This window comes from Capsella rubella, unplaced genomic scaffold (genome assembly GCF_000375325.1).
Source record: "Capsella rubella cultivar Monte Gargano unplaced genomic scaffold, Caprub1_0 scaffold_3, whole genome shotgun sequence".
Classification (NCBI taxonomy): Eukaryota; Viridiplantae; Streptophyta; class Magnoliopsida; order Brassicales; family Brassicaceae; genus Capsella; species Capsella rubella.
Window position 1 is genome coordinate 7,158,485 of NW_006238921.1, and position 26,693 is coordinate 7,185,177.

Sequence of the window (26,693 nt, forward strand, 5' to 3'; positions counted from 1 at the left end):
CTCGGCCTAAATACGCTTTTACGGTTTAGGAGAAGAGTTAATTAGAAAAAGGCACTATTTTTAGTGTACCCTTTCATTTTAGGCACTTTTCCAAAACCTTTCCAAAACAGGTATGGATTGGTTGTAAAATGTCTACTTTGTCCTTACAACATTTATGTCAATAATGTTTTCTTCTTCACCAAATAAACTTCGCCGACACAAAAGACGATCCACACTCTGAGATTGCCGATTAATTCTCGTCGCCGACAAGCGAATACATCGGAGGAAACAAGCCAACAATGGCTTCTGCAATTGTGAATTGGGAAGCGCATGATGTTTGTCATCATGGATCTGAAATCATGGTTGAAGACGCCTCCATATCCATCATCGTCGCATGCTTCTTCTTCCTCTCCTTTAATGTTCTTTTTGTTCTTGTCATTCCAGTTTTTGCCTCCGAAAACATGTGAAACTCCTCAATCTTCTATTCAAAGATGCAATCGATTAGCTAAAGTATTGGATAATTGAAAATTTCTGGGTTTTGCTAGAACTGGTAGCTAAAAGGGAAATTATGTTTTCTTGATTGATCGTTTGAATATGAATAATTTGGTGATATTTTAGTAATTAATTGAGATATTTGACAGTAAACTAGTTCTTATGGAAATCGAAACTTTATATTGATCTATGTGGGTTGTCTAGTTCTTGTCTTAGGGTTTAGTTTTATATCACTAGGGATTCGTAATTCACCATCGTTCTGTGTTTGTTGTTGCGTGCTTGTTGAAGGTGACGAAAGGATTGATGTATATCCTCCAGATGTTGCATGTAGCACATTAAGAGTTTGACCAATCCACTCCTCTACCTGGTCAATATGGTGAAGGGTAATAATGTCATGAATAGTAGTTTTTTGCTGAGTTGTACATTGTTACTGTATTACGTTCTTACTTCGAAAGAAAGGAGTTCAAAAGTGCCTGTTTTGTTAATAGTCCCTTAGGAGAAATACATAGAATTGGCTGCTTAATTTAGAGGAAGGTATATAAGATGAGAAAGTGCAGAGAGCCCTCTTTAGTATCTCTATTTTTTCTTGAAGAGGGAGAAACACTCGCAAGGACGGTTTAGAACAAATGAATGAGAACCTAAAGAAGTATGTTAGGTTGGACCCAAAGTTGTAATATAACTGATTAGTAAGAGAACTTAGGTTATATAAGACACAGTCAGTGATACACAAATAAGAGAAGATGAGTGGAAACTGGAAAGAAAGTGAAAGTTTGGTTGTGTGTAAGAAAAGAAAACACACAGCTTTGGGATTCAAGATGATGAATCATTAGTGTTTTTATACAGTGGTTGGAACTTTTTTGTTGATTAAATGCCCTCTGAAGGAGACAACATAGATGACAATGGGACCTCTCTCTCTTTTTTTTTAATATGTATGTATGACTTTCTTCACTTTTTCTTTTGCCTTTTAGTCATTTCTCTTTTTTTTTGTTTTCCAATTTTTTCACCAGAGGGTTTAACATATATTTTTCACTAGAGGTTCATAATGTGATTTATTGGTATACGAATGCACGTGCTTCTCGTCGGTTAGTGCTCTGCTAATTTTGATCTCTTCTGCGTTTTTTTTTTCTTTTTCTTCTTTCAAAGTTACAGTGTGAAAAGAATTGACTGTGTTTGTTATATATTTCAAAGGTGTACAACGGCTAAGTAAATATCATAAAAATAGTTCAGATATTTGTAGAAAGAGAACAAATTGTCCTGACAATATAAAGAGGTATATTTTCTAGGCTTTTATCATCCATGAATCAACTAAGATTGGGTCCTCAGTTTTGAAGTCTGTTGTAGTTATCATGAAATCCACTTCAGGATATTTTGATACTAATAAAAGAGTTTTAAATGGAACTTTGGGGAGAAAAAAGTAATCACGGGGAAGTAGTGAATTGAAGAAGATGGTGCAGCTGCTCGCTCAAGTGATTCACGATTGTGACAAGAGATTATTAAGTTGTTGCTTTAAATGATTCATTCACATCACTTTTTTATGAAAATGTTCCAGCTTTTGTGGGTCTCTATCTCACTCAGGGGTACTCATATGTACAAAAAAACCTAAAAGACTGGCACGATATATAATGTGCCCATAAGGCAGGCCTGCCTTCTTCTATCCTTCAGGACCATCACATACATTTTTTTTGGTAAAGCATCTAACAAAATAATCACTTCCATGTAAATAAAATCCACACTCTTAAAAGGCCTTATCGGAGGAACTAACTATTCCAATCAATCTAAGTCTAGTTGCTGATTTTTTTAAACTTGTTAATCTCTATTACCAATAAAAGCAATTCACAACTACAGTCAAATATGGCCATGACTAATCTCGGTAACATCTCAGAGCATGTGATGCTAATTGCTTAATTACAAGTTAACGTGAACATTGGTTAAATAGAGTAAAAGGTTCATTCCCCAATGTCCGTCCTCACGCTTCACCACAAAGTTTTACTATTAACCCTTTTTCTGTGTAATTTACTTTTTGACTTGGTGGTGGTACTCAAAAAGTTGTCTCACTCCCATTATAACAGTCACCCAAAATAATAGATTCCAAAACCAATCAGAAATCAAAAGACATACTTGGTCAAAACATATAATGTACATTTTTTGTTTGTAAATCTCTATACTAATCAGATTTATTAAAGAAAACTCAAAACCAAACTAATTACTTATAAAAAAAAAAAAAGAGACAATATATAGTTTAGACTGAGACAAAAGCTTTTTTACTTTACTAGCAAACAAAAATCGTAATTAATATCTAATTTTAACCGCTAGCAAACGTTGGGGCCAAAACCAACAAAGCCATTGGCTCCGTCGAAAGAGACTTGGATCCCTTCCTGTTGTATGTTCCCTATTATCGACAGACCCGTCGGAGACGCCGCGAACGCAAAACAGTATGTCCCCGAATCATCCACCGGCATCAGAAAATTCCTCGCCGGTAATGTCAAAACCGGACCTTCCGTGAAATAGAACGACACTGTCGGGACTCTTACCGAGACAAACCCGGACAGATCATAACACGTGTCGAATATCGATACCCCCGACGCCCGCGGCAAATTCGCCGTCTGCGACTTAAACCCATCGCGGAACGCGGCGTAAGCAGCCGTGGGAAGCCTCGTGACGGCGGTCCCTGTGTCCATGACCACGCCACCGTCGCCGGATTCGGTCAGGTCGAAAACGCCATCCGGTAGAGGAATCCGGACGCCTCCGACGCCGAGGCCCTTGAGCCCAACGTAGTAGAAACTCGGAGCTTGTGGGTTACGGATCAGCGGTACCCACGAGGCTCCAACGGGTAAAGCTTCCCTCCCGAACACCAATGAACCGGTCGAGTCGGTGCCTCGGCTCACTAAACAATAACCGAACGCACCGCCGGTTTGACCGCTCAATTGACCCACAAACGACATTGAACCGCCTCCGATACCTAACAAACCAGCTGCTCCGATAAACATCCCTCTGTTTCGGTGGCCACATCCCATGGCAACGTTTCGAACCACCGTCTTAGCAAACGTGAGCGTTTCGAGAGCCAATGTGCCCTTCGTGTAAGACCCGTCCCCGTACATGACCTCGTAACGGCACCCGTCGGAGTGACAGCCGGAGTTTCCGACGCGGTCGCAGACGGAAGAGCCGCAAGAGACTCCGGTGTAAGAGCCGGATTTAGCCGGGTCAAAAACCGGGTCGGATTGTTTGTAACAGAGCTTGCAAGGCTGACACTGAACCCAAACCATATCACTACCGGAATCAATGACCATGTACTGATCTCTGGGGGGGCTTCCGACGCCGATTCTGACGAAGTACTCGCCGCTGCCTTGATCCATACCGGAAACGACATCGGAGCCAAAATCGTCGACCTGGTATCTGGAATCGGAAGAAGAAGAAGAAGAAGAGACAACTTTGCCAGAAATGCGGCGGAGAAGGGAGGAGACTCTGTCAGAGTCTCTGCGCATACGAGCATGGAGACGGTGGTGGTGGTTACGGTAAGAGACAGAAGGGAATCTGTCGCGGTGGAGAAGACGGAGAGTGTACTTGGAGTTGGAGTCGTCGGAGAAATGGGTGTCGTTGGGAAGAGTAGAGGTGACGGAGAGAGGAGGTTGTAAAACGTCGATGATCTGAAAATCAGGGAAGGAGATTGAAGAAGAAGAAGAAGAAAGATGGAGATGGAAGAGGAGGAAGAAGAAGAAGAAGAAGAGAGGGAGAAGCATTGTTTACAACGCCAAATGCCAAAACCCGTGTGTGAGCCTGAAGAAGAAGAAGAAGAAGAAGAAGAGCTTCTCTCTCTCTCTCTCTCACACTCTCTCTTCTTCTTGGATTTTGAGTTTTAATGTCAGACTTTGAGTTTTTTCTTGTTTGGTCTTTAGTGTCTTCTTCGTCTCTCAAATTTGGGATTTTTATTTTTTTAATTGAGAGAGAGATAGACTTCTTTGTCTTGTAAAATGGGAAGTGGTGATGGGTCGATCTCTCTTATTGCTATGGTTTTTGCTTACGTGGATTATTTTCTTCTCGCACGTACGTCGTCCACAATCCTTTTCTATTTTATTTTCTCTACTTCTTCTTCTTCTCACTCACTCACTAGTCTTGTTTTGTTTGGTTTGGTTGAGAGTTGAGACTTGAGAGTTACATCTTAAGATTTTTCTTAATTTCTTTGTCTATTTCTAACAATAAAACACATACGAGGTTTTCTTTTCTTTATCTTCAAATGAAAATTCAATATTTCTAGTTTTGTTTTGTCTAAATTTTATAATTCTTTTGTTTTGTTTGAAAACTAATAGTATGTCATCAACATTTCTTAAAACCTAAATCTAATTATTTAAGTTGTTAAATTGATACTAAAATGTTAAGACGGGAATTTACAAATCCAATTATCGATGAACTTTCACATATGTATCATGGGAGTGTTGGATTTCAAGTATCAAAGTGAATGTATTATTAGATGTTAGAAACTCAAACCAAAATTCTCGAGAGTTTATTTACTTTTTTACTCTACTTCTGATTATTATGTATATAAAGTATTCTTTGTATACAGTACATGGATACATTGATAGCAGAGCCTCAATCTGAGACGCCCACGAACCATCAATATCTAGAAAATATATATTTGCAGGCTCATCTCCACGGATTCAATAAAATGCAATTAAGTCCCGTACGTGTTTGCTACGTACGTACTCTCCTAAACACTTTAGAAGATAGGTAGCTCAACTTTTCTACTCTCAAGTGCCAAGAAGAACCAACCCGATTCTCATACCAAACTATATCTTCATTCACCGCCTCCGACGTCCCACGCCAAATCAATCAAGTAGTAACAGCGATATGAATGTAACAACGTTGTTAAATATCTTGGTTTCCATATTACTTACAAAATACTATTAAATCTTGGTTTGTCTTACCAACTTTTCTAACAAATTTTTGTTGTTTGGCGGTGTTTCCCTTTTGAAAGTGAATATGTCGAGTCATGGGGGAAGCATTTTTGTATAGACCTTTCGGTAAAATATCTAAGTGAAACTCGTGTATCTTGTTAAGTTATCTTTTCTTTTTGGGGCAGTGTTCTATCATACCAGTAGTTGGTAACTTGGGAATCAAGAACTAGACCAAAGTATCAAAGAACATTTTGTTGTGTAATTTTACTAGCGACAAGATTGTGTCTTTGGAATTGTATATCAGTATTAGTACTAAATGTTACTCCAAAGACCTAGATATGACAAAACATCCGCATTATTTTACCAACTGATGTTTTCGAATTACACAAAATATACATAGACACACAAAAACAAAAACAAAAAAAAAACTATCGAAAATAGAAAATGTTTAAGCTCATCACATATATAAACCCCTAGCTCCTTACCAAAAAAAAAATTAAACCCCTAGCTAACCATCAAATTTGACAAAATACGTTTTAGAAAAAAGTAATGATTCCCTAGCTATGCAAAACACAACGAATTGAAACAAAGCTGATGACCGATACTGGCTCAACAACATAGGCGAAACTGCATTAATTCGATCTACACACACAAAAAGATAGAAAAAACTAACACTTATATTCCATCTCCATCGTTAACATAGAAATGAATATACGAACTAGCTACAGTTGTAAATCAAGAATGGCTATTCGTATATGATGAAAGCCACTACATATCATAATCAAGGACAAATTAAAGTTCGTCGTATGAGCCAAAAACATGATCAAATTGAAAATCTTATCTTTAATTTTCTTAGAACTAACGCCAAATTAAAAACATATTTAGATAATTGCACCTAGTGCTGGAGTAGTTCGAAAGCAAATATTGGTTGCAACTATTGCTAGATTATATATGGTTTCTTAGCTCATCATTTTTGGCATATTTGTATCTATCATCATCCAACCTTCTCGAATGATACAAATTCATAATCTTGCTCTCATACTTTGGTTGGATTCACTATAGATTTTTGAATTAACAAGTACCTTTAAGTAACCATCGTGGACATTAGATCGAATATCGTACGTCTTTAGCAAAAACTTTGATTAATCCAAAAACGAGCTTGGCATATAAACTGATCTAAACTCGAATCAGTTTTAACACATACATTGCACTCTATAACATATAATCTAATCCAATAATGAATATATAAATCGTGGAAAGAAAAATAGTTTACGAAAAGAAATGGTGCTATGTGATTCATACATTTGTGGGCGTGCCAAAAAAGTTTTGTAAAGATATGGATATTATAGAAATATATATAATTTTCGATGGCTGTTGCTATAGCATGCAAATACACAAGTACGACAACACCAACTACAAATAATTTAGCATAAAAGAGAGAATATATATATCTTATGGCACCACACGATCGAATGGATAATAAAGTTTAATAATAAAAATGGGAATGCATTCTAATGAAGAACAACAAATTAGAGAAATTGGTATTACATAAGACAAGCACCATATCAATAATTGAACCATTATTACACCTAAAAGTTGCTTACATTTTTAATTATAATCCAACGATGATTTGCATGATCCAATTACGCGTAGTACCTTTCCATGCATACCACCATGAACGGGAAAAAGAATTTCTAGAATTCTATAACATATATAATCACCCGGTCCGGTTATGTACATACCTTAATATACTGAAATACATATAACATGTTGAAAATGATCTTATAAAAAGTCCATGAAAATGTGTACAAAAATCACTAGATCAGCAAACCTTCGAGTTATCTAAATAACTGTCTTTACTTTATGTTGTTATTTGAGAGAGAGAGAGAAAGAGAGAAGTGTCCCAAATGATTAGTCAAATTCTCTCAATAGACTACAGAGATCTAGGTTCCTAAAAGTTTATGAAGAGCCAGCTTTTTATTATCCTTTCTTAATCCATGTATTATTATTGTATTTAACTTTCCTAAAATAAGTATATTTCCATTTTATTATAGTATTATCGTATTCCTCCTCATAATTTCTCGAACGTTTTAGTTAAAAATCATATCAAACACTCTTAAATCATAAAATCAAATATTAAAGATATTTTTTAACAACCAAAAACTGTACTATATGTAGTCAAACAACATAAACACTCTTTTACACGAATCTTTAGTATGGTTATAGATGATATCATAACTAATAGCACTAGTTGGGAAGATAAACGTATATTTTAAAACTTCATAATCAAAAAGCAAAAAATATTTATAACGCTAAATTGAATAAATTGATCTTAATGTATATTATGTTATACAAATTTCCAATAAAAATATGAATATGCATGACAATTATAAGTATTCAAAGATAGTGCTGCTGAGCGGGTTGGCTAGTAACAAAAGCTAAAGATTTGCCCCAAACAATATCCTAAAATTGCGTCCATCAGATCTAAAACCTATAATACTCTTACAAGAACTGGTGTTTCGCAGACTACAAGATCGCTTGTGTTTGTCAATGTCTTCATGTGTTGGTTCTGCAATTTCTGGACTAATCAATGCTTTAGCAGAAGAGACTACAGCTTACATGGCTTCTAAGGTAAGGAGACACTGTCAGAGAATCGCCTCCTTAACGCATTACTGACTCTTTTACAAAGGAACGGCCAGCCGAGCTGCAAGAAACCGCAAAATAAGACACTGGTGGAAATTAAATAAATTCCAAAAGGGTGAAAGAGTGCGTTTGGCTACTAACGAATATTCGAGGTGGATGTTCATGAATCTCCGGTTCTCTTTGCTTTGAGAAAGTGTCACGGAACCTTCAATGACTTGGTCTTGCTCTACGTCTATAGGGTCATAGAAATATACAATCGTCTGTCCAAAAGAAGTGGTTCAACAACAAATTGTCAGGAAGTGTAAGCTACTTTCTCAGTAACTTAAATAGAGCCAGAAATCAAGGTTTACTTATCATAATTATCATTGATATTCTTAATTTAAGACCAATTCCCTATTATCTTTACCAATTAATTAGATGATTCATTGAAAAGTAAAACTGATAGAAAGTTGGAGAAATTGGGAAGTATATGCAAAAACATCATCTTACTTGCTGCCAATGCGTTGGAGGAGCTTCAGGAGCGGTGGACAATAAGAGTGCATCACTCGGAATAGTTCGCTTCTTCTGATTTCCTTCTCCAGAAGGAATTATCGACGAAGAACCACTGGCAGCACAATTTTCACCAGTATTCTTGGCAGGCGAAGAGGCCGGTCCGTTGAACTCAACGTCAAACCAAAATGCAAAACCATGCATAGGAGCTACAACATGATAAGAAAAAGCCTCAACACAGAATGGAAGCAAGGCTAACTTCTCTCTAAGATGCAGACACTACACAAATAGTTGAAAAGAGAGTGATATACCTCTCATTATTGACTTGAGTTTATATTTTGCTGTAACGGAGTCTAGCTCTTGGATTGTTATTGTTTGACAGTCTATATGTTTAACCTGCACTTCAAATGCTCTTACATAAATATTTACTTAGTAACAAAGAGGATAAATCTTCACTCAGTATGCACATTTAACATAGCTGAGAGCTCAAAGAGATAGGAGGTAATAATAAGTACTCAGAGAACGAGGAAATACCACTCCTGGCCATGTTAAAACATTCTCGCCTGATATTGACTCCACACTGGGTTCTTCAAACGCACACTGTTTAGCTAATTGCATCATCGGAGACACTGCAAACAACATCAAATATCATTACTGAAATCTTACTGCCAGGGGGATCTTTTTCACTTTATAAAACTTAAATTTTCTTGAATTCTTGAGTAGGAAGTTCTCCAGCGTGCTAGTAACTAACAAAACGGACATTTCAATAGACCCTTATGACCAAGTAATGCCACATGTTTACTCCCTGAATTCAAGGACCAGGACTATCAAAACAGTAAAAGCTCATTAACCTACTTCTGTTAATCTGATCTGTCTAGGAAACCAAACCCCACCTATGATTATTTGGGATATGGCTAGTTAATATCTTGAGATTTTTAACAGCTTATTAGAAAATCCACATAAAATTACAGAAATCATACAATCTTAGTTTCAGTTCTACCAATATACCAATCAAATTTAATGTAATGATTGTCCCAAAGATCAAGTTAATATAATACTTACTATTGATTCCATAAACATTGCGCCAAAAATCAATGCTGTGGCTATATCTGTCAGAGTGTGAAATAGGTGCCATGTATAACTGTCCACAGAAGGTAAACAGCAACATATCAAATATTGCCTTCTACGCAAAGTCATTAGAGCTTATTTGTGATACTATATTTGAAGGGATCAAAATCATACTGTTGCATGTGAGGGGAGAATCAAACCCCCAGGCTTCAACCAGCGATCTCTAGCTGTAATAACACTTCCCAGCATACTCTACATCACATCAAACACACAATATGGGAATGAGAGAACAAGGAGTACTAAGAAAATATAATAATTTGGTAGGTTATCATATAGCATCAACATAAAGTTATATGTATACAAGATAAGGGAATAACCTCATACAAGAGCATGTAACCCATCCACTCTGAAATTATAACATCAACCTCCTCGTCGATTTCAACATCCTGAAGAACATTACAAAAAAAAAAGAAGAATTAGTACAGAAAATGAGGGCTTACATAAGAACTTAGACGTTTCACCCAACCAAACTATCTCAATAGCTGTACAGAAGTAAAGACTATTCCAAGTTCTCCATTACATTCATTTTATATTGCACCTTTCTGCATAACGACACCAATTATCTTTTTGCAAATGATATAAATATCCACTTTTACTATGTAGGATATAATAGGAAGGACCAACTCGGCATTTATCAAAGATAATATTACCTCCACTCTCCCATGCAAAACAATGACCTTGTCGGATAAACCATTAGCTTTCACAACTTCCTTTGCCTAGTGGTGAAAAAGGATAAAATAAAGGGTAAGTAGGATCCCTTGCCAAACAAGATTACAAAACCACTTTTAAATATGAATTTCTGATAGGGAACAAAAACCAAATGAAAACCACATGCAGAGCTAAAGCACCAGACTCGTAAATTCTCTCTGAGTAGAATCAGTTTCACAGGACCAAATATAACAAAAACATTTGCAAGAATTTCTTCCTTGATCTTAACTGAAGGGTGATCAAAACATGAAGCAATGCAGAGACTTAGATTTTGGATTAAAACTAAATGATACAAACGAAGCCTGGGTCAACTTAACTGAGAGAAATTTAAGCGCCGGGTCTCACTTTAGAGTTTAGACAATAAGACAAACAGTCATTATACCCACACATACTTTCACCAAAGGGATATGCAGCACATTATATCGAAGAACTCCTTCTATTTTCCAAGTTTCAACTTTAACCTATGAAAACACGTTTTATGATTGAAAAAATAGCTAGTCTCACAAGTTCACAAAAATACAGAAAGTAGAAGCTAAGGGGGAGAAGATCAAGAGCAATCCTAATCTTCAAAATACTGGATCAAAAAAAAAAGAAACTGGAATAATACCTGGACAGCTATATCACTTGCATCTACAGCATACACCTGGAAGCATAATAAAATTTTGTAAGAAAACATGTACAGTGTTGGTCTAGGCCATTGTCTATGGAATATATAGACAATAGACACAGAGAACCAATCTTAATATCCATGGTATACAAGCTACATTCTTCAAAATGTTTCAAAATTCATATCTTTTGTAAACAAGAAATGTTGATTGTTTGAAGTCAACATTGATAATAAAGTTGCGTATACACATAACTAACTCATACCCGTTTTGCACCTGCTTGAGCACAGAAGATTGAAAGGATGCCTGTTCCACAGCCAACGTCCACCACAACCTGTTACAAGTAATCAATGTGGCAATAGGTTTACTAACCAAACAGAAAAACTACCAACACGACAGATACATAGGCTAAGCAAAAGAATTAACAATGGTCTCAGTCTAGAAAAATTCTTCAATATCATCGTTATGTAGATAAATGAGCATAGTTCAGAAATGACAGCAAAGAGACTATTACCTTGCCTTGAATCAAGCTCTGATGATGAGTAATGGCATCCTTGTAAGTTTCCGTCCTTGCCCGATCCTATATCAACCAATAACATTCCGGAAAGAAGTGAGAAATCCCAGGAAACAGCAGACTAAAGAGAAAAACATGAATGGTTTAAAAAGGTAAAGACACAAAACATCATAAATGGATATAGCTGAACAAATTTTCAGCCAAATTCTGCAGACACTGAGATTTGTTTTTTGAAGCAAAGAAATTTCGAGCTGGAAAGCCCAAATTGGTACCAGAAGAAGCAATAATATACATCAAATTAACAAACCCAGTAATGGTTTTTCAAAACATCAATCATAGCAAGTTCGAAAATTTACTAGACAGTCCTATACTCCCAAACCAAAGAAAAAAATTTCAACCCTAAATTTGAATTTAAGCTATCACAGAAGAAAAAGGATAAGCACAAAAGGGAAAAGAAGAAGAAGAAGAAGGAAGAGAATGAGAGTACCTTGATCATCTCTTCGTGAATTCCAACGTGAGCATAGGAATGGAAATAGGCAACGTCGAAGTCAGTACAAGGAGGAGGAGAAGACTCAGAAGTCTCCAGTGACTTCTGCTCGCCAAGCTGGTCAGAAACCCTAAGCACATTGGCTCCGCCGTCTTTAAGGTCGCGAGGTCCGCCGCGACAGCGCCTCTTGGCTCGGCCTAAAGAGCTGAGACCACCGACTTGCTTCTCTTCCCATTCAAGCTCACGGTGATGGTCGCCGTGGAAGCCGTTGCTGAAATCGCCGCCAGATTGCATATTTCAGTTAAACCCAGAGAGAGAGAGAGAGAGAGAGAGAGAGAGTTTTCTTCTCTTTTCTCTGACGCTTGACGACGACTGTTGTGTTGTAAGTAAAAAACTAGTTCCCAAAGGAGCCTCCTTTTTATTTTCCCAAGTCATTAAAATCCCTAAAAAAAAAAATTTGATTTTCTTTTTCTTGGCATTTATTTTTGGTTTGAACTTTTAATTAACTTTTTTTTAATTAATGTAATCACCATGGTAGTAATTATTTTTCTAAGAATACGAAACACTATTGAAACTGCCCTTCAGCTAAAAGGTCTTCTTCAAACTGAAACGACATAATACACAAATTAGTGGGTATGGAACAAACGTGCTAATTATGATTAGTGACCATACGATATATATAAAATATAGTAGGATGAATAATTTTATAAATTTTAACCTAGGTTTTAATCCAACATTTCAAAGTAATAAAACGATTATAATTGTATTAGTCGATTAGTTTAACAAGTAAAAAGAATCAGATCATTCATTAAATAAAAATTAATCAGAGTTTATATTTACACTGTGATTATTCAACTTTTGTATGATTTATTACCTTTTGATCCGCACCATTCATTCCTATTTACTTTCTCTTTTCCCCTTTTGCTTTGTTTTACAATGTTAAAGGGTTTACTGTCATATTTAAAGTTTTTAAAATTTAAATAACTAAATAGAGAAAACAACAAAAAAATGTTCTACATATAATCTCTTCCCTGGAAGAAACCTTATTTTTTGAATCGCTTTCTTGATTAGAGTCTATTTCTTTTTTTTTGTGAATGGAAGAGTGTTACATGTTCTAATTTTTGTAACGGTAGCTCTACAAGCTGATCTCTTTAGTAGCAATAATATCCGATAGCTGGATTACTCAAGGAAGACATTGAAGAAGCCAAGTCTCTTTAAAATCAGTTTGATCTAGCAACTACATTTTCCGAGTAAATCTGAACTAGCTACCTTAACATTTTTAGAAAATGGCCTCTCTCTCTCACGGAGTGATGACTATCTGTAGCTCAAAACCTTATAACTAAAGGTCGAAGAGTTAATCTTCCAAATTCATTTCTAAATCGCTTTCCAAGCTAAAGTTACCTTTTCCAAAACGAATTCACATGGTATATGCTGTACGCATGGAATACGCACAGACAAAGGTTCATGTGAGAAAGTATTAGTAAGGCAATATGCATGGAAACAGGGGGAACAAGGTTTAAATATTAAGCACAATTAGAGGTACGTACAATTAGTGTCAAAACATGATTACTCATGAACTCCTTAGAAAAATAACGAATGAGATCAAAAATCACTTGATTACTTGGATGGATCTGCTGCATAGGTCATCGTCTCTCTTGGCCCGATCAAAGAGAATGGTGAGATATATGACGTACAAGTATGGTAAGAAGAGGTTCTTGAAAAAATATAACAAGAAGCCTCCGATACTACTGTACTACACACAGCTCCGGAGCTAGAGAGAACAAAACCGACTTTTTAGCAATGCATTATTGAAGAGAGCACTCGGCCTGGGAAAGTTCTTACCACTTCTGCCATATGGACTGGACGACATAAGTAAGTAATACTACTACGTCATTGTGAGAAAGCATCTGATCGACTTGGGATTTTCCAATTTAACGTTAAACCAAAAAAAAACTTGCGATTTTCCCTTTTTAAAAAAAAAAAAATTGGAAATATAGCTAGAAAAATTTAATTACATAAATATAGTAGTGAAAAAATATTTTAAATTAACCAGAAAAGAACCAAAAATATATGTATATATATGTTTCTTTGTTATATATACTGAAGCTTATAAATATGTAAAAAGATTAAGCAAGCAAAGTTAGAGAGAACCCTAGCCGATATCGAAACAATGACGACTACGATCTCTGATCTTCCAAAGAAATTGGTAGGGATGATACTCTCTAGGGTTCCTATAACTAGTCTTGGAGCGGTGAGATCGACTTGCAAACGATGGAACGCTCTATCCAAAGATGAGATTATATGTAAAGCAGAGGCGAAGCATCAGTTTCTAGGGTTCATGATGAAGAAGTATAAGCTTTGCTCAGTGAGGTTTGATCTCTTCGACAACGAAGACGAATACGTGGATCCATCTATAAAGGAGATAGGTAATACTCCACTTGGTCAAGTCAAGCTTTTTCAAGTATTTCAATGCGACGGGTTATTGTTATGCGTGACCGAATTAGAGGATCTCGTGGTGTGGAACCCTTACTTGGGTCAAACCAGGTGGATCCAACCTAGAAACAGTTACCACAGTTTGGACAGGTATGCTATCGGATTCGACAATAACCGTAAACACAAAATCTTGAGGTTTTTGGATGATCCAGATTCGGTCTGTGAGTACGAAATCTATGATTTTAGCTCAAATTCATGGAGGGTTCTTGATATCACTCCCACCTGCGAGATACAGTTTACTCAGCGCGGCACGTCTTTGAAGGGAAACACTTACTTGATTGCCACGGAAAAAATACCGTGGCCAGAGGAGGAAGAAACGGAACAAATTGTGCCCGAGTCTGTCTTAATCTGTTTTGATTTCACAACGGAGAGCTTTGGACAGTTTCTTCCACTGCCGTTTGCTCACTACGATGACTGTACTGGAGCTATCTCTTCTCTTGGAGACGAGAAACTCGCCGCCTTATATCAGGGTTTGGATTCATCAGAGGTGGAGGTGGAGATTTGGGTTACATCTATGATTGAGCCCCATGCTGTGTCGTGGATCCCTTTCTTAAAAGTTGATATGGAACCACACTTTGGTTTTGATTTTTATGTCTCCGGGGGCAGTTTCTTCATTGACGAGGAGAAGAAAGTCGCCGTGGTTATTAGTTATGACGCATCTGAAACGACCCGCTACGAGGACGCAGCCTACATCATTGGAGAGAATGGGTACGTTAAGAAAGTGCATCTTGGAGAAGCTGTGCCTTACATACCAGGAGCTCTCAACTTCTCTGAGTTTTCGTGTTGCTGCCCACATGTGTGTGGTAGCTCTTATGTTCCAAGTTTAGTGCAAATCAACCAAACTGCAGCAGGATTCAAAAAGGGAAGAGAAGAAGAAGAGGAGGCCAGCCAACCAACTAACACAAAGAAGAAGAAGACTCTCTATTAATTAATGAATAAGCTTGTTTTCTTTCTTGCATCTCTCTTGTCATTCGTTTTTTCTTTTGCAATGTCCCTGTGAACAAGACCAAGGATGGGTGGATCTCATAGCACTGGAGAGTGAGCCTAGCTGGTTCTTCAGGATGATCCAATTCAGCTCAATTTATTGCTCACTTTCGTTGATGATCTTCCTAATGGGGTACGGTGAGATTCTTACACATCCCAAAGCTGCTTCATTAGGGGGTTTAAAGTATCTCCCTTTTAGTTTGTGTAATAAGTATTTGGTGACATGATGGAGCAGTGTTTGGAACTTTGACATATATACCAGCTTAGATTATTTTATTACATAATTCTTGATAGTAGTTCTTGATAGTTCTGTTTGCTCGTTAGTTCTCTTCTGTTTGACATAGTTCTGCATGCTGATGACCACTTTAGTAGCAACAACATGCGCTGCATTATTCTATCAAAAGCCAGCCATGGATGAGTCTTAAGCCTTTTTAACTTGTCTGAAGTTTTATCTATCAACTACATTTTCCAAGTAAATCGATCTCTTTCACCAAGTCAGAGTCGATCTTTCTAATCGTATATTTTCTAAAACTAATCCATATGGCATAAAACAAGTAATGAGATTAGAAAATAATCACTCAGTTTTTTATTATTATTAGAACCAAAAAGAGATACAAGTCTCAATATACAAAATAATAATGAAACCACCAGTTCTTTCATTAGTCAGCTAGTTGAATATTTGTATTATTGATTAGTCTCTGCTATAGATTAATTAGTCTAATCATATACTATTATATCCTTGCTAGTTGCTAAAGTGGTGGTCGCGAAAACGTCATTGCTCTCCTCAAATGCGTTTCTTTATATAAACGACCACAAAGTTAGAGCATAACAGTGACAGGCTGATGTACCAAATTGTATTGTCTTAACGTCGTTTTTGAGTTCCCTAAAATAAATTAGTTCAAATAATAAAACGAGTCAACCCAAATAAACAAATACTCAGAAAATAAGCGAATCGAAACCGTCCATACTCGAAAAGTACACGAGGGCACAACTGTAATTTAAGTAACATTCATGTATTATTCATCGATTCGTTTTTTTGGCCTTTCCAGCGTTCTTCTTCTTCTTCTTCTTCTGACTCTCCCTCTCACCAAAATTTTATCAATCTCTCTCGCTGCCTTCTTTCGCCGGAAGGATATAACTTTCGCTGGAATTTTTCGTCTTACAAGGAACCTTCGAGCGCAGCAAGGCTGTTTAATCTCGAGAAATCACGGAGAAGCCAACAAGAAAAAGGGAGCTTTTTTGCTGAGGCGGTTTGATTTTTTATCTGTGGTTATAGAAAGGAATCGTTTGCGTTGAAATGGAGGCTTATAGGCTTATCCTGATCGGTGGTTGAAGCTTTTTCATTTGCATTTCGTGCCAATCTGATTCTAGACTCTTTTGTCATTTGCTTTCTCGTCGTAAAGGTGCTTGCTTTTGTGAGTTATTTATCTCGATTTCTCTTAAAGATACAGAGAGAAAGAGAGAGAGAGAGAGAGATTGTGTATAGACATTTGTAGATATTTGGAATGGGGAGGGTTTTGGTGACATTGACTGCAGCTGCGGCTGTGGTGGCTTGTTCAGTGGCCACGGTGGCTGTGAGAAGGAGAATGAAAGGGAAGAGGAAGTGGAAGAAGGTGGTGGGGATACTTAGGGATTTGGAGGAAGCGTGTGAGACTCCCTTGGGAAGGTTGAGGCAGATGGTTGATGCTATAGCTGTGGAGATGCAAGCTGGTTTGGTTTCTGAAGGAGGTTCTAAGCTTAAAATGTTGCTCACTTTCGTTGATGATCTTCCCAATGGGTGAGATTTTTACACATCCCAATGATTTTTGATTAGAGCTTATAAAGAGTTTCCTTTTTTAGTTTTTATGGGATTTGGTGACATGATTGTGCAATGTCTGGAAATTTGCGTATTAGTTGTGTGAAATTGGAGGGTTTTGGTTGTGTGATTGTCATAATGTAAGCGTCTTGTTTTAATGTACGAACCCTTTTATTGCAGGAGCGAGACGGGAACTTATTATGCACTTCATCTTGGTGGCTCTTACTTTAGGATAATAAGGGTTCATCTGGGTGGCCAAAGATCTACTCTTGAAGTTCAAGATGTTGAACGACATTCCATTCCGACATCGTTAATGAATAGCACCAGCGAGGTGTCAATGCTTTCTTCAACATTCTTCTAATCCAAACTCGGTTTATATAATCCGACGGATTAAAAGCTCACATGATTATTTCGTACTTGATTTGCAGGTTCTCTTCGACTTTCTTGCATCATCCTTGCAGATGTTTATTGAAAAAGAAGTGTTTAACTTGTCACAACCTGTAAAAAGGGAACTTGCATTTACTTTTTCTTTCCCAGTCAAGCAAACATCTATCTCTTCAGGAGTTCTAATTAAATGGACCAAAGGTTTTGCAATTAGTGAAATGGTTAGTTAAATTTTCTCTACAACATTTTACCTGTCGCCTGACTTTTAGATTACATTTAAGGCTCCATTATAAATCTTCAAACCTATGATGAAACCACTCTTTTTCAGGTTAATAGTTTGATCAACGCAGGTTTATAATCATCAGTTTGTGTATTACAACTTAACATAACAATGTGATTCATCTTCTAGCGTTTGGAGTTAAGTTTTGGAAATGTACTCAACATTGCTGCATCAAGTTCATGACACGTTTATCTTACTAATTTAGGCTGGGGAAGACATTGCTGAATGTCTACAAGGAGCGTTGAACAAGAGAGGGCTAGATATTCGTGTTGCAGCTCTTGTAAGTCCTTTACTTATGCAACATAAACATACCCTTGGGGAACTGCTGTTTTATTTATTGCTGTTCCTTTGAAGAATTACATACAGTCACAACTCACAATTGAATAAGCATCGGGAATTGACGTTGTATCTCTTAAACTTCATGATATCATGTGTGGTGTTAAATTTAGTTTCATTGTTTGAGCAGGTGAATGATACTGTTGGGGCTCTATCATTTGGACATTTTCACGACCCAGATACAATTGCCGCAGTTGTCTTTGGAACAGGTAGTAATGCTTGTTACCTTGAACGAACTGATGCCATAATCAAGTGTCAAAACCCGCGCACAACTTCTGGAAGCATGGTAATAAGAATTCTTACATAGTTCATCCTTAGAAACATCAATTTTTAGACTTCTGAAGATTCAGTATAAAATATTTTATCTTCCCTTTATAATGTTCTTTTGTTCTAGGTGGTCAATATGGAGTGGGGAAACTTTTGGTCATCTCGTCTGCCAAGAACTTCATATGATCTTGAGTTAGATGCAGAGAGTATGAACTCAAATGACATGGTAATCAGCTAAGTTCCCATTCTTTTGTGTTTTATCCTGTTTTCAAGGTTTATAATCAGGTAGTCAATTGGTTGGTATTGTTTATAGGGATTTGAGAAGATGATAGGAGGGATGTATCTGGGCGACATTGTCCGCAGAGTAATTCTTCGCATGTCACAAGAGTCCGACATCTTTGGACCCATCTCATCCATTTTATCGACACCTTTCGTTCTAAGGTACATTTCCTTTTGTGTCTTATGCCTGTATATCTTCTTAGACGAGAAAAGAACAGCCAAAGTTTTACTTTGTTTCCTATCTAAACTTTGGCGAAATTTCAATTCTGATAGTCTCCAGTAAAAACCGCTATTACTTGTACTTTTTCTTTTGTAGTGGAATTTTCTGTGTTACGTATATTTCTAAATCTTATCTTACTCCAATCATAGAACAAATTCCGTCTCAGCAATGCACGAAGATGACACACCGGAGTTACTAGAGGTAGCAAGAATCTTGAACGATTTAGGGGTAAGCTTTTCGTAATGCAACGTTTCGTTCTGTTTAACAATCATTTAATATAATTGATGGCTTATACCTTTGATCCCATGGCGCGTTCTGTTGTTCATAACAACAGGTAGCAGAAGTAGCATTGAAGGTGAGGAAACTTGTAGTAAAGATATGTGATGTGGTGACACGCAGAGCGGCCAGGCTAGCAGCTGCGGGAATTGCAGGAATCTTAAAGAAGGTAGGGAGAGATGGGAGTGGAGGAGGAAGGAGAAGCGATAAGCAGATAATGAGAAGAACGGTGGTGGCAGTAGAAGGAGGCCTGTATTTGAATTACAGGATGTTCAGAGAATACATGGATGAAGCTCTGAGGGATATACTGGGAGAAGATGTAGCTCAACACGTAGTGATTAAGGCCATGGAAGATGGTTCCAGCATTGGCTCTGCATTGTTACTGGCTTCATCGCAAAGTGTTCAAACCATACAATCCTTATAAATGGTTGTATAGAGTTAGATTGTATAGTCAATTTGTTTTAGACGCATGTAGCTTTGTGTAAATATCGTAGGAACTTCTTCTGCTCTCTGTTCTTAGTTGTGTAAATAAATTGCAGTCTATCTCAAATATAGAAATATTCTTATTCTAGTAATTGAAAGGGGATGAAGTATTTAAGTCATGAAGGTAGAACAACGAATGAATCAATATTGTTTAGGGATAATAGTTTTGGTTGTGAGACTACACCATAAATCCATAAAATAAGAGAACAAAACTACAAAATCCCAATATCATTAACAAAATTTATCCGGAAAAAGCAAAAATTTCTTTAAAATAAAAAGTTGCCTAAAAACAGAAATTGCTGTTCCAGAGACTATATTGTTACAGCCCAAAAAAGAAGCTACGCAAAGGTGGTGGGTAATGAAATGCAAACAAAAACACACACTACAGATACGGCAAGACTAACAAAGAGGAGCTGAGCTGAGAAGCTACGCAGAGGTGGTGGGTAATGAAATGCGAACAAAAACACACTACTGATACGGCAAGACTGTCAAAGAGGGAGCTGAGCTGAGCTGAGCTTTGCTTTACTCTTCGCCTTGGCTCTCATCCTTCACCAGTTTGATCATGTCGTCAATTCGCAGAATTGTTATGGCTGCCTCTGTCGCAAACTGGTCACAAAATAAAGCTCCTTTAAAAGTTAAGAAGAGATCACTTGATCTTATAAATATGTAGTTTATGTGAGAAAGTAAGCCGAGTGCTTCACCTGGATAATTTTCACTTTGCTCATAGCTGGTTCGATAACTCCTGCTTCCAAATTGTTACGGATGGTTCCGTTTACGAGGTCAAGTCCCATGCTGCATTTGCATTTATCAACATAAAACCAATGAGAATAAACATTTTCAAACGAAACCTCAAGGGGAAGAGATACAAACTGTTTGGCCATATTGCTTATTACCTTGAATAGTGCTTCTTATCAGCCTTTGTTTGTGCAGTGTGGTGGTATGCTCTTAGTTTAGCTACCAACTCGGTTGCATCCTTAGCAGCGTTTACTGCAAGAACCTGAGGATAGGACAGTATTAGTTGGATTATAAGTCAAGAACAAAAGACAGATTTCTTTATTAATGAAATAGGATTGCTGGTTGCACCTTTGGTATAATCAATAGAGCATCAGCAAATTCAGCAATTGCTAATTGTTCGCGAGAACCCAAGGTTGTTGCAAGGTGCTCCAGATACACAGACAATGCTGATTCAACTGCGCCTCCACCCGCAACCACCTGTTTTATAAGAAACAATCTCGGGTAAAGCAAGAGATGTAATATTTATTACTAAATGCAAAGAGTATTTTTAACAGGAAGCAAAAGGATGTTACCGTATTAGACTCGAGGGTCCTCTTGACAATACATAAAGAGTCGTGTAGTGCTCTCTCCATCTCATCAAGCATGTAGTCATTTGCACCTCTTAAGATCAATGAGACCTTACAACAAGAAAAAATGCTTATAAAGTCATGACAAAGCTAGACTTAACTCTGTGTGATATACTACTGTCAATAGATAAGGAATGATTTAATGCAGAGAGCAAACGACATACCGCACTGCTTGTCTTAGTTCCTTTTATCAATATAACATCATCATCTGCAATTCTCTCTTCCACAACTTCGTCAGCAGATCCAAGGTGTGCTGGATCAAATGTTTCTTCGCCCTCCATGTCAGCAAAAGTGGTGACCTAAAACAAATAATACAATAAGTCAAAATCTTAGCTTGGCAACTTGGTTCTAATGTGTTTAGTATCAAAAAGGCAAATCTAAGGAAGTACCAGGGTTGCTCCTGTAGCCTTAGCAACATGGCGCATGTCTTCTTTACGCACACGTCTAACAGCAATAGCTCCTGCCTCTACAAAATACTGAAATAGAAGCAACGGGCATATCCAAGTAATTAATAACTTCTAAGAATCAAACATTATACTTGAAAACTTATAAAAATGAGTTGTGTACGGGAAAAGAGAAAAATTGGACATCAAACTCACTTTAAGTGCCATGTCGTCAATCCCCTTCGTGGTTAGAATTACATTTGCTCCAGCTTTAAGAAGTTTCTCTATTCGCTCTTTTGTCATGTCAGCTTCTCTGTGAAAACAAAAATTCAGAAACATATTAAAAACCTCTGTATGGAACATAGATTACATCAGCAGTACAAATATACAATAGAGCCAATATCTTAAGCTTTCTTTTATACTGTATATCCTGTTATCAGAGAAAATCAAAACTTATTCACGTCAGGATCAAGACAACAAACTACCTTTGACGGATCTTTTCAAGTTCTCGTGGGTCGTTAACAACAACTTGGACACCTAACTGCATTTTTGTCTTTTGAAGATTGAAGTCAAGGCAAGCAATCTTTGCTGGAGACACTCGTAATGGCATCCCTTGAGCAGCACGACCAGTATTGAGTGCATATCCATTTAACAAATAGCTGTCTCTTGCACTTTGTCCGTGAGCTTTCAGAATATTAATGCCCTGAAACGTGGTAAGCAAAAACATCAGAGCATGCAAATACCAAAAGATTTGTTTGAAATTTTTACTGAGGAGCAGAAACAGACCTTGATAGGGTATTTTATCTCCCCCCGCTGATTTGTCATCTTTACTGACAGAACAGCTTCCACAACCTTAAAAAAAGGTATTATAACAGTTCAGCACATGCAATGATCAATATATGATTTTAAGAAAATATCAAACGGTTCCAGACCTTAAAAGGAAATGCTAGAACGGACTTAAGTAGGAAAAAAGTCTCCCACCAAAACCAAGAGTAAACACTTAGGAAAAAATAACCAGAAAGGAGAACTAGAAGCATACCAAATTAGCAAAGAAGTCACTGTCACCAGAGATCAATTTGGAGGACATGCTGGTTTTAGCACAGTTTATTAATGGAGCTTTTCCAAGCTTTTCAACCTATAGAAAAGCAAAAACAAGTAATTAACTGAAGGGGCAGAGACAGCCACTTCGGGGAGAACTTAAATATACCAAAGAAAAACAAATTGTATAAAGAGAGGACCTTAAAGAGTTAAACACAAATTAAAACTTCATCAAATGTCATTCAAAAAAAATATGGATGAGGTAAGAGAGCAAAATGTAGTCCATCACAGCAGGACTAACCTTCGTCACTAGCTTCTCTTCTATGTATTTGCAAGATTCTCTCATCGCTAGCTGTCAACAGTAACACAGATTATGAACACACTGGAAACAGTTCTGCAATGCAAGTCACTACATATGAATAGAGCATACCCTGTATCCACTGATAATTGATGTTGGATGTATTTTATTCCTGACCAAATCATTTGCCCTCTGAAAATATATGTTTAAGACCATTAATCATCATCAAGCAGCTATCACGTCACAAATCTTCACAGCTCTATAAAGACAAACAACAAAAACAAAGAAAACAGTAAACAAACTAACCTTGAGCAACTCCGCAGCTACAATAACAACAGACGTAGTCCCATCACCAACTTCTCTGTCCTGGAGTTCAGCTAACTCGACAAGAACCTGTCAGAGCAAAGCAGACAGACTTGGAGTAACTAGTAATTCATAATAACTCATCTAAACGCACATTAATGCGAAACTGATAATAAGAATATACGAATAACCATCATATATGCATCAGTTACCTTAGCAGCAGGGTGTTCGACCTCTAACATCCTAAGAATAGTAGCACCGTCGTTTGTAATTGTCACATCACCAATATCATCCACCAACATCTGAAAAAACAATGAAACACGATTAAACAAAGGAGGAACTATAATAAGAGAATCCTGAAGAGCAGATTTAGAATAAAACTGGAAATGGTTAGGTCTAAAGGTGACCTAAAACTAGATACAAATGTTGCGAGGCGCATAGTCATCTAAGAACTCAATGAATAAAGGCTACCAGGATATGTATATACACAGATGCAAATCAGAAACCCATAAATACAACAAGTGTGACAAACAAGTCGAATAGGGGCATCAGAGTATAAACCTTGTCGAGTCCGACGGGACCAAGTGAGGTCTTAACAATATTCGAAACAGCTTGACAAGCCATCACTGCAAATAGAGTCAGCAAATCCGAGTTAAATACCACAAAACATCCAGAAGAGATTCAAAACAAAACCCTAGCTAGAGATCGAACACAACAATTCCAAATGAGAAAAACACAACAGATCAGCATGAGCGGAAATGAGAATAGAAGAAAGAGGGAGCAGTAGGGGAAAAGTAATACCGTTCTGAGTACGAACATCTTGGCCGGATTGCCTATCGCCGGAAATATCCGGATTTTGGGCGGAGATCGACATTATTAGGTTAGATTATGAACACTAGGGGAGAAGTAAAAGGCTCCAGATCTGTAAAAGGCTCCAGATCGGAGATCTAAGCTCTCGAGGGAAGTGCAGTGAGAGATTGTTCGTCTTTTCAAAAGACTGAACCAAATGTAAAATGCTTCTCAAAACTAAGAGAGTGGAGACTCCGGCGGGTTTTAAAGGCTCAAGGTTTCTGGGATGTACGGCCAGGGTATGAAGGAAGCGGCGTCGTTTAAGGCGCAAATATGTATAATTGGGTCGAACGTGAAATTCCCTAAGGCCCATTTTGTGGTAAAATACGAATTATGGGCTTCACGAATTGATCCTGACGTGAATAAGTTTTTGATTTTGTGGTAAAATACGAATTGTGACTTTCCACATCCATCGTCTTCGCATGAATTCAACTTCTCTGGTGCTAATAATTTCACAATTCCATGTTCGAGTCTCAATGTAAAATTATAACAAATGGCTTTCGTTTGTTTGCTTCGTTTCATACACTTTTTTTCAATTAAAATTTCAGATATTTCCACAACATTTTCAGAGTTACTACGAGCTTCTCGAAATCTAAGTAACTTGAACTCGCACTTAACAATAGAGTTTTTTATCCTTTTTTTTATAAAAGATGCTGGTGATGATTTATGCAATTGTAACTTCTGTAGTAAGAGGGTTTTGATTCCTAATACTGGCTCACACCGAGATTATAAAAGTAGAAGTAACATGATCCAGGACAGTTGTGATTTAACAAGTTACAGAGGCTATTTGAGAAATGAGAATCATGCGTTTAAAGGCTTGTAGAGCTTCTCAACCATCTTCTTGTATTCTGTTACATTACCAACACACAACACGCAAAAAACAAGAATAAGAAGAAACATCATTACTGAATCCAAATGGAGAAACCAGAGATGTTGTAGTGTGGTTAGTATTGCAAAATTACCTTCTTGATTGCTCCAAAGCTGAGCTGCTTGGTTGTTCAATGGTGAGCTGATGTTCGGTTCTGATCAAATCCCAACAAAATAACAGGAAAATCAGATATTGGATATCAAACCAACAGATATATTTATAAGAAACCTTAGCCGGTGGTTATAATATCAGTCATAGAGTTTACCTCCAAGAAGGCTCTGAATTGAGAGTAATATCGTCCTCACATCATAAGCGGAAGACCATTTATCCTACAAACAATGTGAAAACAGACCATTAGCTCCATGGGATTAACAGTAACACACAAAAGGACAGAAGCAAATGATTGTTATGTCACCTGAAGAATGTCCAAGCAAATATTGCCATAGAGATCCACATTGGGGTGGAAGCAGCACGTCTCAAACTTAACTTTGGGAGCTTTAAAAGGGTAATCGTTTGAGAACGAGAGGGAAAGTCGGTACTCAGTTCCTTCAAACACAGTGTCTTTACTTCCTGTGATTGTTCCTTTCCAACAGAATATGTTGTCTTCCTCTGGAAAAGCCGATATCCCTGGATCACCTCCCATCTGCAAAACATACAGTAAACACAAAGGCCATATATAAGCGTCTAAGCATACCAACAGGTTAACTGTTGATACTTTACATAGAATGATAGAAGAAAGGCAAGGAGGGATAGCTTACCATCAAGCCCATTAGTTCAGACTGCAGCCTGCATTTAAAGACGAACAAAAGGTTAGAAAACCATGAATTTGCTTTTGAGGAAGAAGGGGTACATAAAAGAAAGTGCAAGAGATCTGATTCAGAATCAACATGAGGAAAACAATCGTGAAATGTGTTTGTACATACATATAAAGTTCGATGCATCATACTCTTAGAGAAATTATACCAAACAGTTGGTAATCAATAATAGAACCCATCATTTCAGAAGAGAACAAAGAGAAGTCACAATCAGTTTTTGGATCCATCGTTTTCTCTAAAAATGATATAGAAGCTACAAATGTAGACCACAAGAACTAGATGTGGGTGGGTAGTCCCAAATCCTAATCTAATCTACCGAAAGAAACATGAATAAATCTCTAAACAATCGAAGCGATTCTAATCATACAGAGGCTAAAGACCATTAACCAATTCATTTTAATCTGATGCGAATTATTCCAAGATCGGAAAAAGTTAGAAATGGAAGAACCTTTTGAGAACGGATTGACTATCGACGGTTTTAGTCGGAGGAGCAGGTTGCTTTGATCCGGTGGCTGCCGGCGTAGCCGCCGCCGGAGTATTTCCTGTGTACCCATTTACCGTCGCCATTCTTTTTCCGCCTCTTCTAATCGAAAAACCAACAATCGAAGCAGAAATTCTTGAAATTAAAATGCTTTCACTTGAGGAGAAGCAGATTCGACGAATGATCAAAATTGAAGAAGAAGGAGAAGAGAGATAGAGATTAGAGAGAGTTCTTCTCTTCTTTAACAGAGAGAGAGAGAGAGAGACGTGGGTGTGGATTATAAAACGTGTACGGCACAGGAAACGACGACGTTGTGAAAGTAATAAAAAGAAAATTAGCCTAAAAATATTTCGGAACGTTGTAACTTAGAATATAGCGGCTCTTTGGTGCATTTGAATTGAATATTCACCTAACTTATGTAACGGCTACTTATGGTATTTTCCAATCATCAAATTTGTGTTATACGAAAACATGAATATGGGAGTCATTTTATATGCTGATATAGAAAGGAATCTTACCATGCCATTTTCGTTGGGATAAGAAAACTAGTTCAGTATGATCGATCA

At 37.3% G+C, this 26,693-nt stretch overlaps 6 protein-coding genes and 1 long non-coding RNA gene across 7 annotated transcripts; 3 read left to right on the plus strand and 4 right to left on the minus strand.

Moving 5' to 3' along the window:
* The first annotated feature begins 103 nt into the window (after positions 1-103).
* LOC111831630 lies at positions 104-940 on the plus strand. Its single transcript, XR_002834727.1, has 2 exons — positions 104-442; positions 760-940. It is a non-coding gene; the product is annotated as an uncharacterized LOC111831630 (long non-coding RNA).
* A 1,629-nt stretch (positions 941-2,569) lies between these two features.
* On the minus strand, positions 2,570-4,322 carry LOC17893086 (protein ASPARTIC PROTEASE IN GUARD CELL 2). The gene has a single exon (XM_006297522.2). The coding sequence runs from the start codon at positions 4,206-4,208 to the stop codon at positions 2,781-2,783; it is 1,428 nt and encodes a 475-aa protein (XP_006297584.1). The 5' UTR covers positions 4,209-4,322; the 3' UTR covers positions 2,570-2,780.
* A 3,321-nt stretch (positions 4,323-7,643) lies between these two features.
* LOC17891450 (probable protein arginine N-methyltransferase 6) lies at positions 7,644-12,296 on the minus strand. The gene is made up of 13 exons (XM_006297653.2): positions 11,935-12,296; positions 11,448-11,513; positions 11,199-11,267; positions 10,936-10,971; positions 10,271-10,336; positions 9,938-10,006; positions 9,735-9,812; positions 9,555-9,633; positions 9,027-9,121; positions 8,804-8,888; positions 8,493-8,701; positions 8,145-8,263; positions 7,644-8,064 (listed from the first exon to the last, which is right to left on the minus strand). The coding sequence occupies exons 1-13, from the start codon at positions 12,226-12,228 to the stop codon at positions 8,022-8,024; spliced, it is 1,308 nt and encodes a 435-aa protein (XP_006297715.1). The 5' UTR covers positions 12,229-12,296; the 3' UTR covers positions 7,644-8,021.
* Positions 12,297-14,104: 1,808 nt separating this feature from the next.
* Positions 14,105-15,343, plus strand: LOC17892560 (putative F-box protein At3g20030; the record flags this gene model as incomplete). Its single annotated transcript, XM_023785568.1, has 2 exons — positions 14,105-15,135; positions 15,235-15,343. Coding segments are annotated over exons 1-2 (1,140 nt in total), but the record flags the coding sequence as incomplete, so codon positions are not given.
* Positions 15,344-16,473: 1,130 nt separating this feature from the next.
* Positions 16,474-19,823, plus strand: LOC17891428 (hexokinase-4). The gene is made up of 9 exons (XM_006297432.2): positions 16,474-17,188; positions 17,387-17,537; positions 17,635-17,811; positions 18,076-18,150; positions 18,337-18,492; positions 18,601-18,699; positions 18,787-18,914; positions 19,122-19,200; positions 19,307-19,823. Exons 1-9 carry the CDS (start codon positions 16,917-16,919, stop codon positions 19,670-19,672), a joined length of 1,503 nt encoding a protein of 500 aa, XP_006297494.1. The 5' UTR covers positions 16,474-16,916; the 3' UTR covers positions 19,673-19,823.
* Positions 19,824-19,910: 87 nt separating this feature from the next.
* Positions 19,911-24,129, minus strand: LOC17890593 (T-complex protein 1 subunit alpha). Its single transcript, XM_006299314.2, has 17 exons — positions 23,916-24,129; positions 23,676-23,740; positions 23,327-23,416; positions 23,118-23,204; positions 22,944-23,003; positions 22,815-22,865; positions 22,515-22,610; positions 22,262-22,327; positions 21,961-22,178; positions 21,692-21,788; positions 21,482-21,568; positions 21,257-21,391; positions 21,039-21,143; positions 20,815-20,943; positions 20,625-20,728; positions 20,433-20,523; positions 19,911-20,337 (listed from the first exon to the last, which is right to left on the minus strand). The coding sequence occupies exons 1-17, from the start codon at positions 23,986-23,988 to the stop codon at positions 20,254-20,256; spliced, it is 1,638 nt and encodes a 545-aa protein (XP_006299376.1). The 5' UTR covers positions 23,989-24,129; the 3' UTR covers positions 19,911-20,253.
* Positions 24,130-24,626: 497 nt separating this feature from the next.
* LOC17892325 (ubiquitin-conjugating enzyme E2 19) lies at positions 24,627-26,381 on the minus strand. Its single transcript, XM_006298277.2, has 6 exons — positions 26,095-26,381; positions 25,590-25,617; positions 25,247-25,474; positions 25,097-25,160; positions 24,926-24,985; positions 24,627-24,811 (listed from the first exon to the last, which is right to left on the minus strand). Exons 1-6 carry the CDS (start codon positions 26,211-26,213, stop codon positions 24,765-24,767), a joined length of 546 nt encoding a protein of 181 aa, XP_006298339.2. The 5' UTR covers positions 26,214-26,381; the 3' UTR covers positions 24,627-24,764.
* Between the last annotated feature and the right edge of the window lie 312 nt (positions 26,382-26,693).

What these genes read in the sequence shown, in the direction of transcription:
- LOC17893086 (XM_006297522.2), bottom strand. Translation starts at nt 4,208, where the DNA reads ATGCTTCTCCCTCTCTTCTTCTTCTTCTTCTTCCTCCTCTTCCATCTC.
- LOC17891450 (XM_006297653.2), bottom strand. Translation starts at nt 12,228, where the DNA reads ATGCAATCTGGCGGCGATTTCAGCAACGGCTTCCACGGCGACCATCAC. An exon ending in TTTTAACATGGCCAGGAGTG is followed by an intron (nt 8,889 to 9,026) that starts GTATTTCCTCGT and finishes TTTGAAGTGCAG; the next exon opens with GTTAAACATATAGACTGTCA. An exon ending in ACTCAAGTCAATAATGAGAG is followed by an intron (nt 8,702 to 8,803) that starts GTATATCACTCT and finishes ATCATGTTGTAG; the next exon opens with CTCCTATGCATGGTTTTGCA.
- LOC17891428 (XM_006297432.2), top strand. Translation starts at nt 16,917, where the DNA reads ATGGGGAGGGTTTTGGTGACATTGACTGCAGCTGCGGCTGTGGTGGCT. An exon ending in GCACAACTTCTGGAAGCATG is followed by an intron (nt 18,493 to 18,600) that starts GTAATAAGAATT and finishes CTTTTGTTCTAG; the next exon opens with GTGGTCAATATGGAGTGGGG. An exon ending in TCGACACCTTTCGTTCTAAG is followed by an intron (nt 18,915 to 19,121) that starts GTACATTTCCTT and finishes CTCCAATCATAG; the next exon opens with AACAAATTCCGTCTCAGCAA.
- LOC17890593 (XM_006299314.2), bottom strand. Translation starts at nt 23,988, where the DNA reads ATGTCGATCTCCGCCCAAAATCCGGATATTTCCGGCGATAGGCAATCC. An exon ending in TTGACGACATGGCACTTAAA is followed by an intron (nt 21,569 to 21,691) that starts GTGAGTTTGATG and finishes CTTCTATTTCAG; the next exon opens with TATTTTGTAGAGGCAGGAGC. An exon ending in AGGCTACAGGAGCAACCCTG is followed by an intron (nt 21,392 to 21,481) that starts GTACTTCCTTAG and finishes TATTTGTTTTAG; the next exon opens with GTCACCACTTTTGCTGACAT.
- LOC17892325 (XM_006298277.2), bottom strand. Translation starts at nt 26,213, where the DNA reads ATGGCGACGGTAAATGGGTACACAGGAAATACTCCGGCGGCGGCTACG. An exon ending in CTGAACTAATGGGCTTGATG is followed by an intron (nt 25,475 to 25,589) that starts GTAAGCTATCCC and finishes TATGTTTTGCAG; the next exon opens with ATGGGAGGTGATCCAGGGAT. An exon ending in AATTCAGAGCCTTCTTGGAG is followed by an intron (nt 24,986 to 25,096) that starts GTAAACTCTATG and finishes GGATTTGATCAG; the next exon opens with AACCGAACATCAGCTCACCA.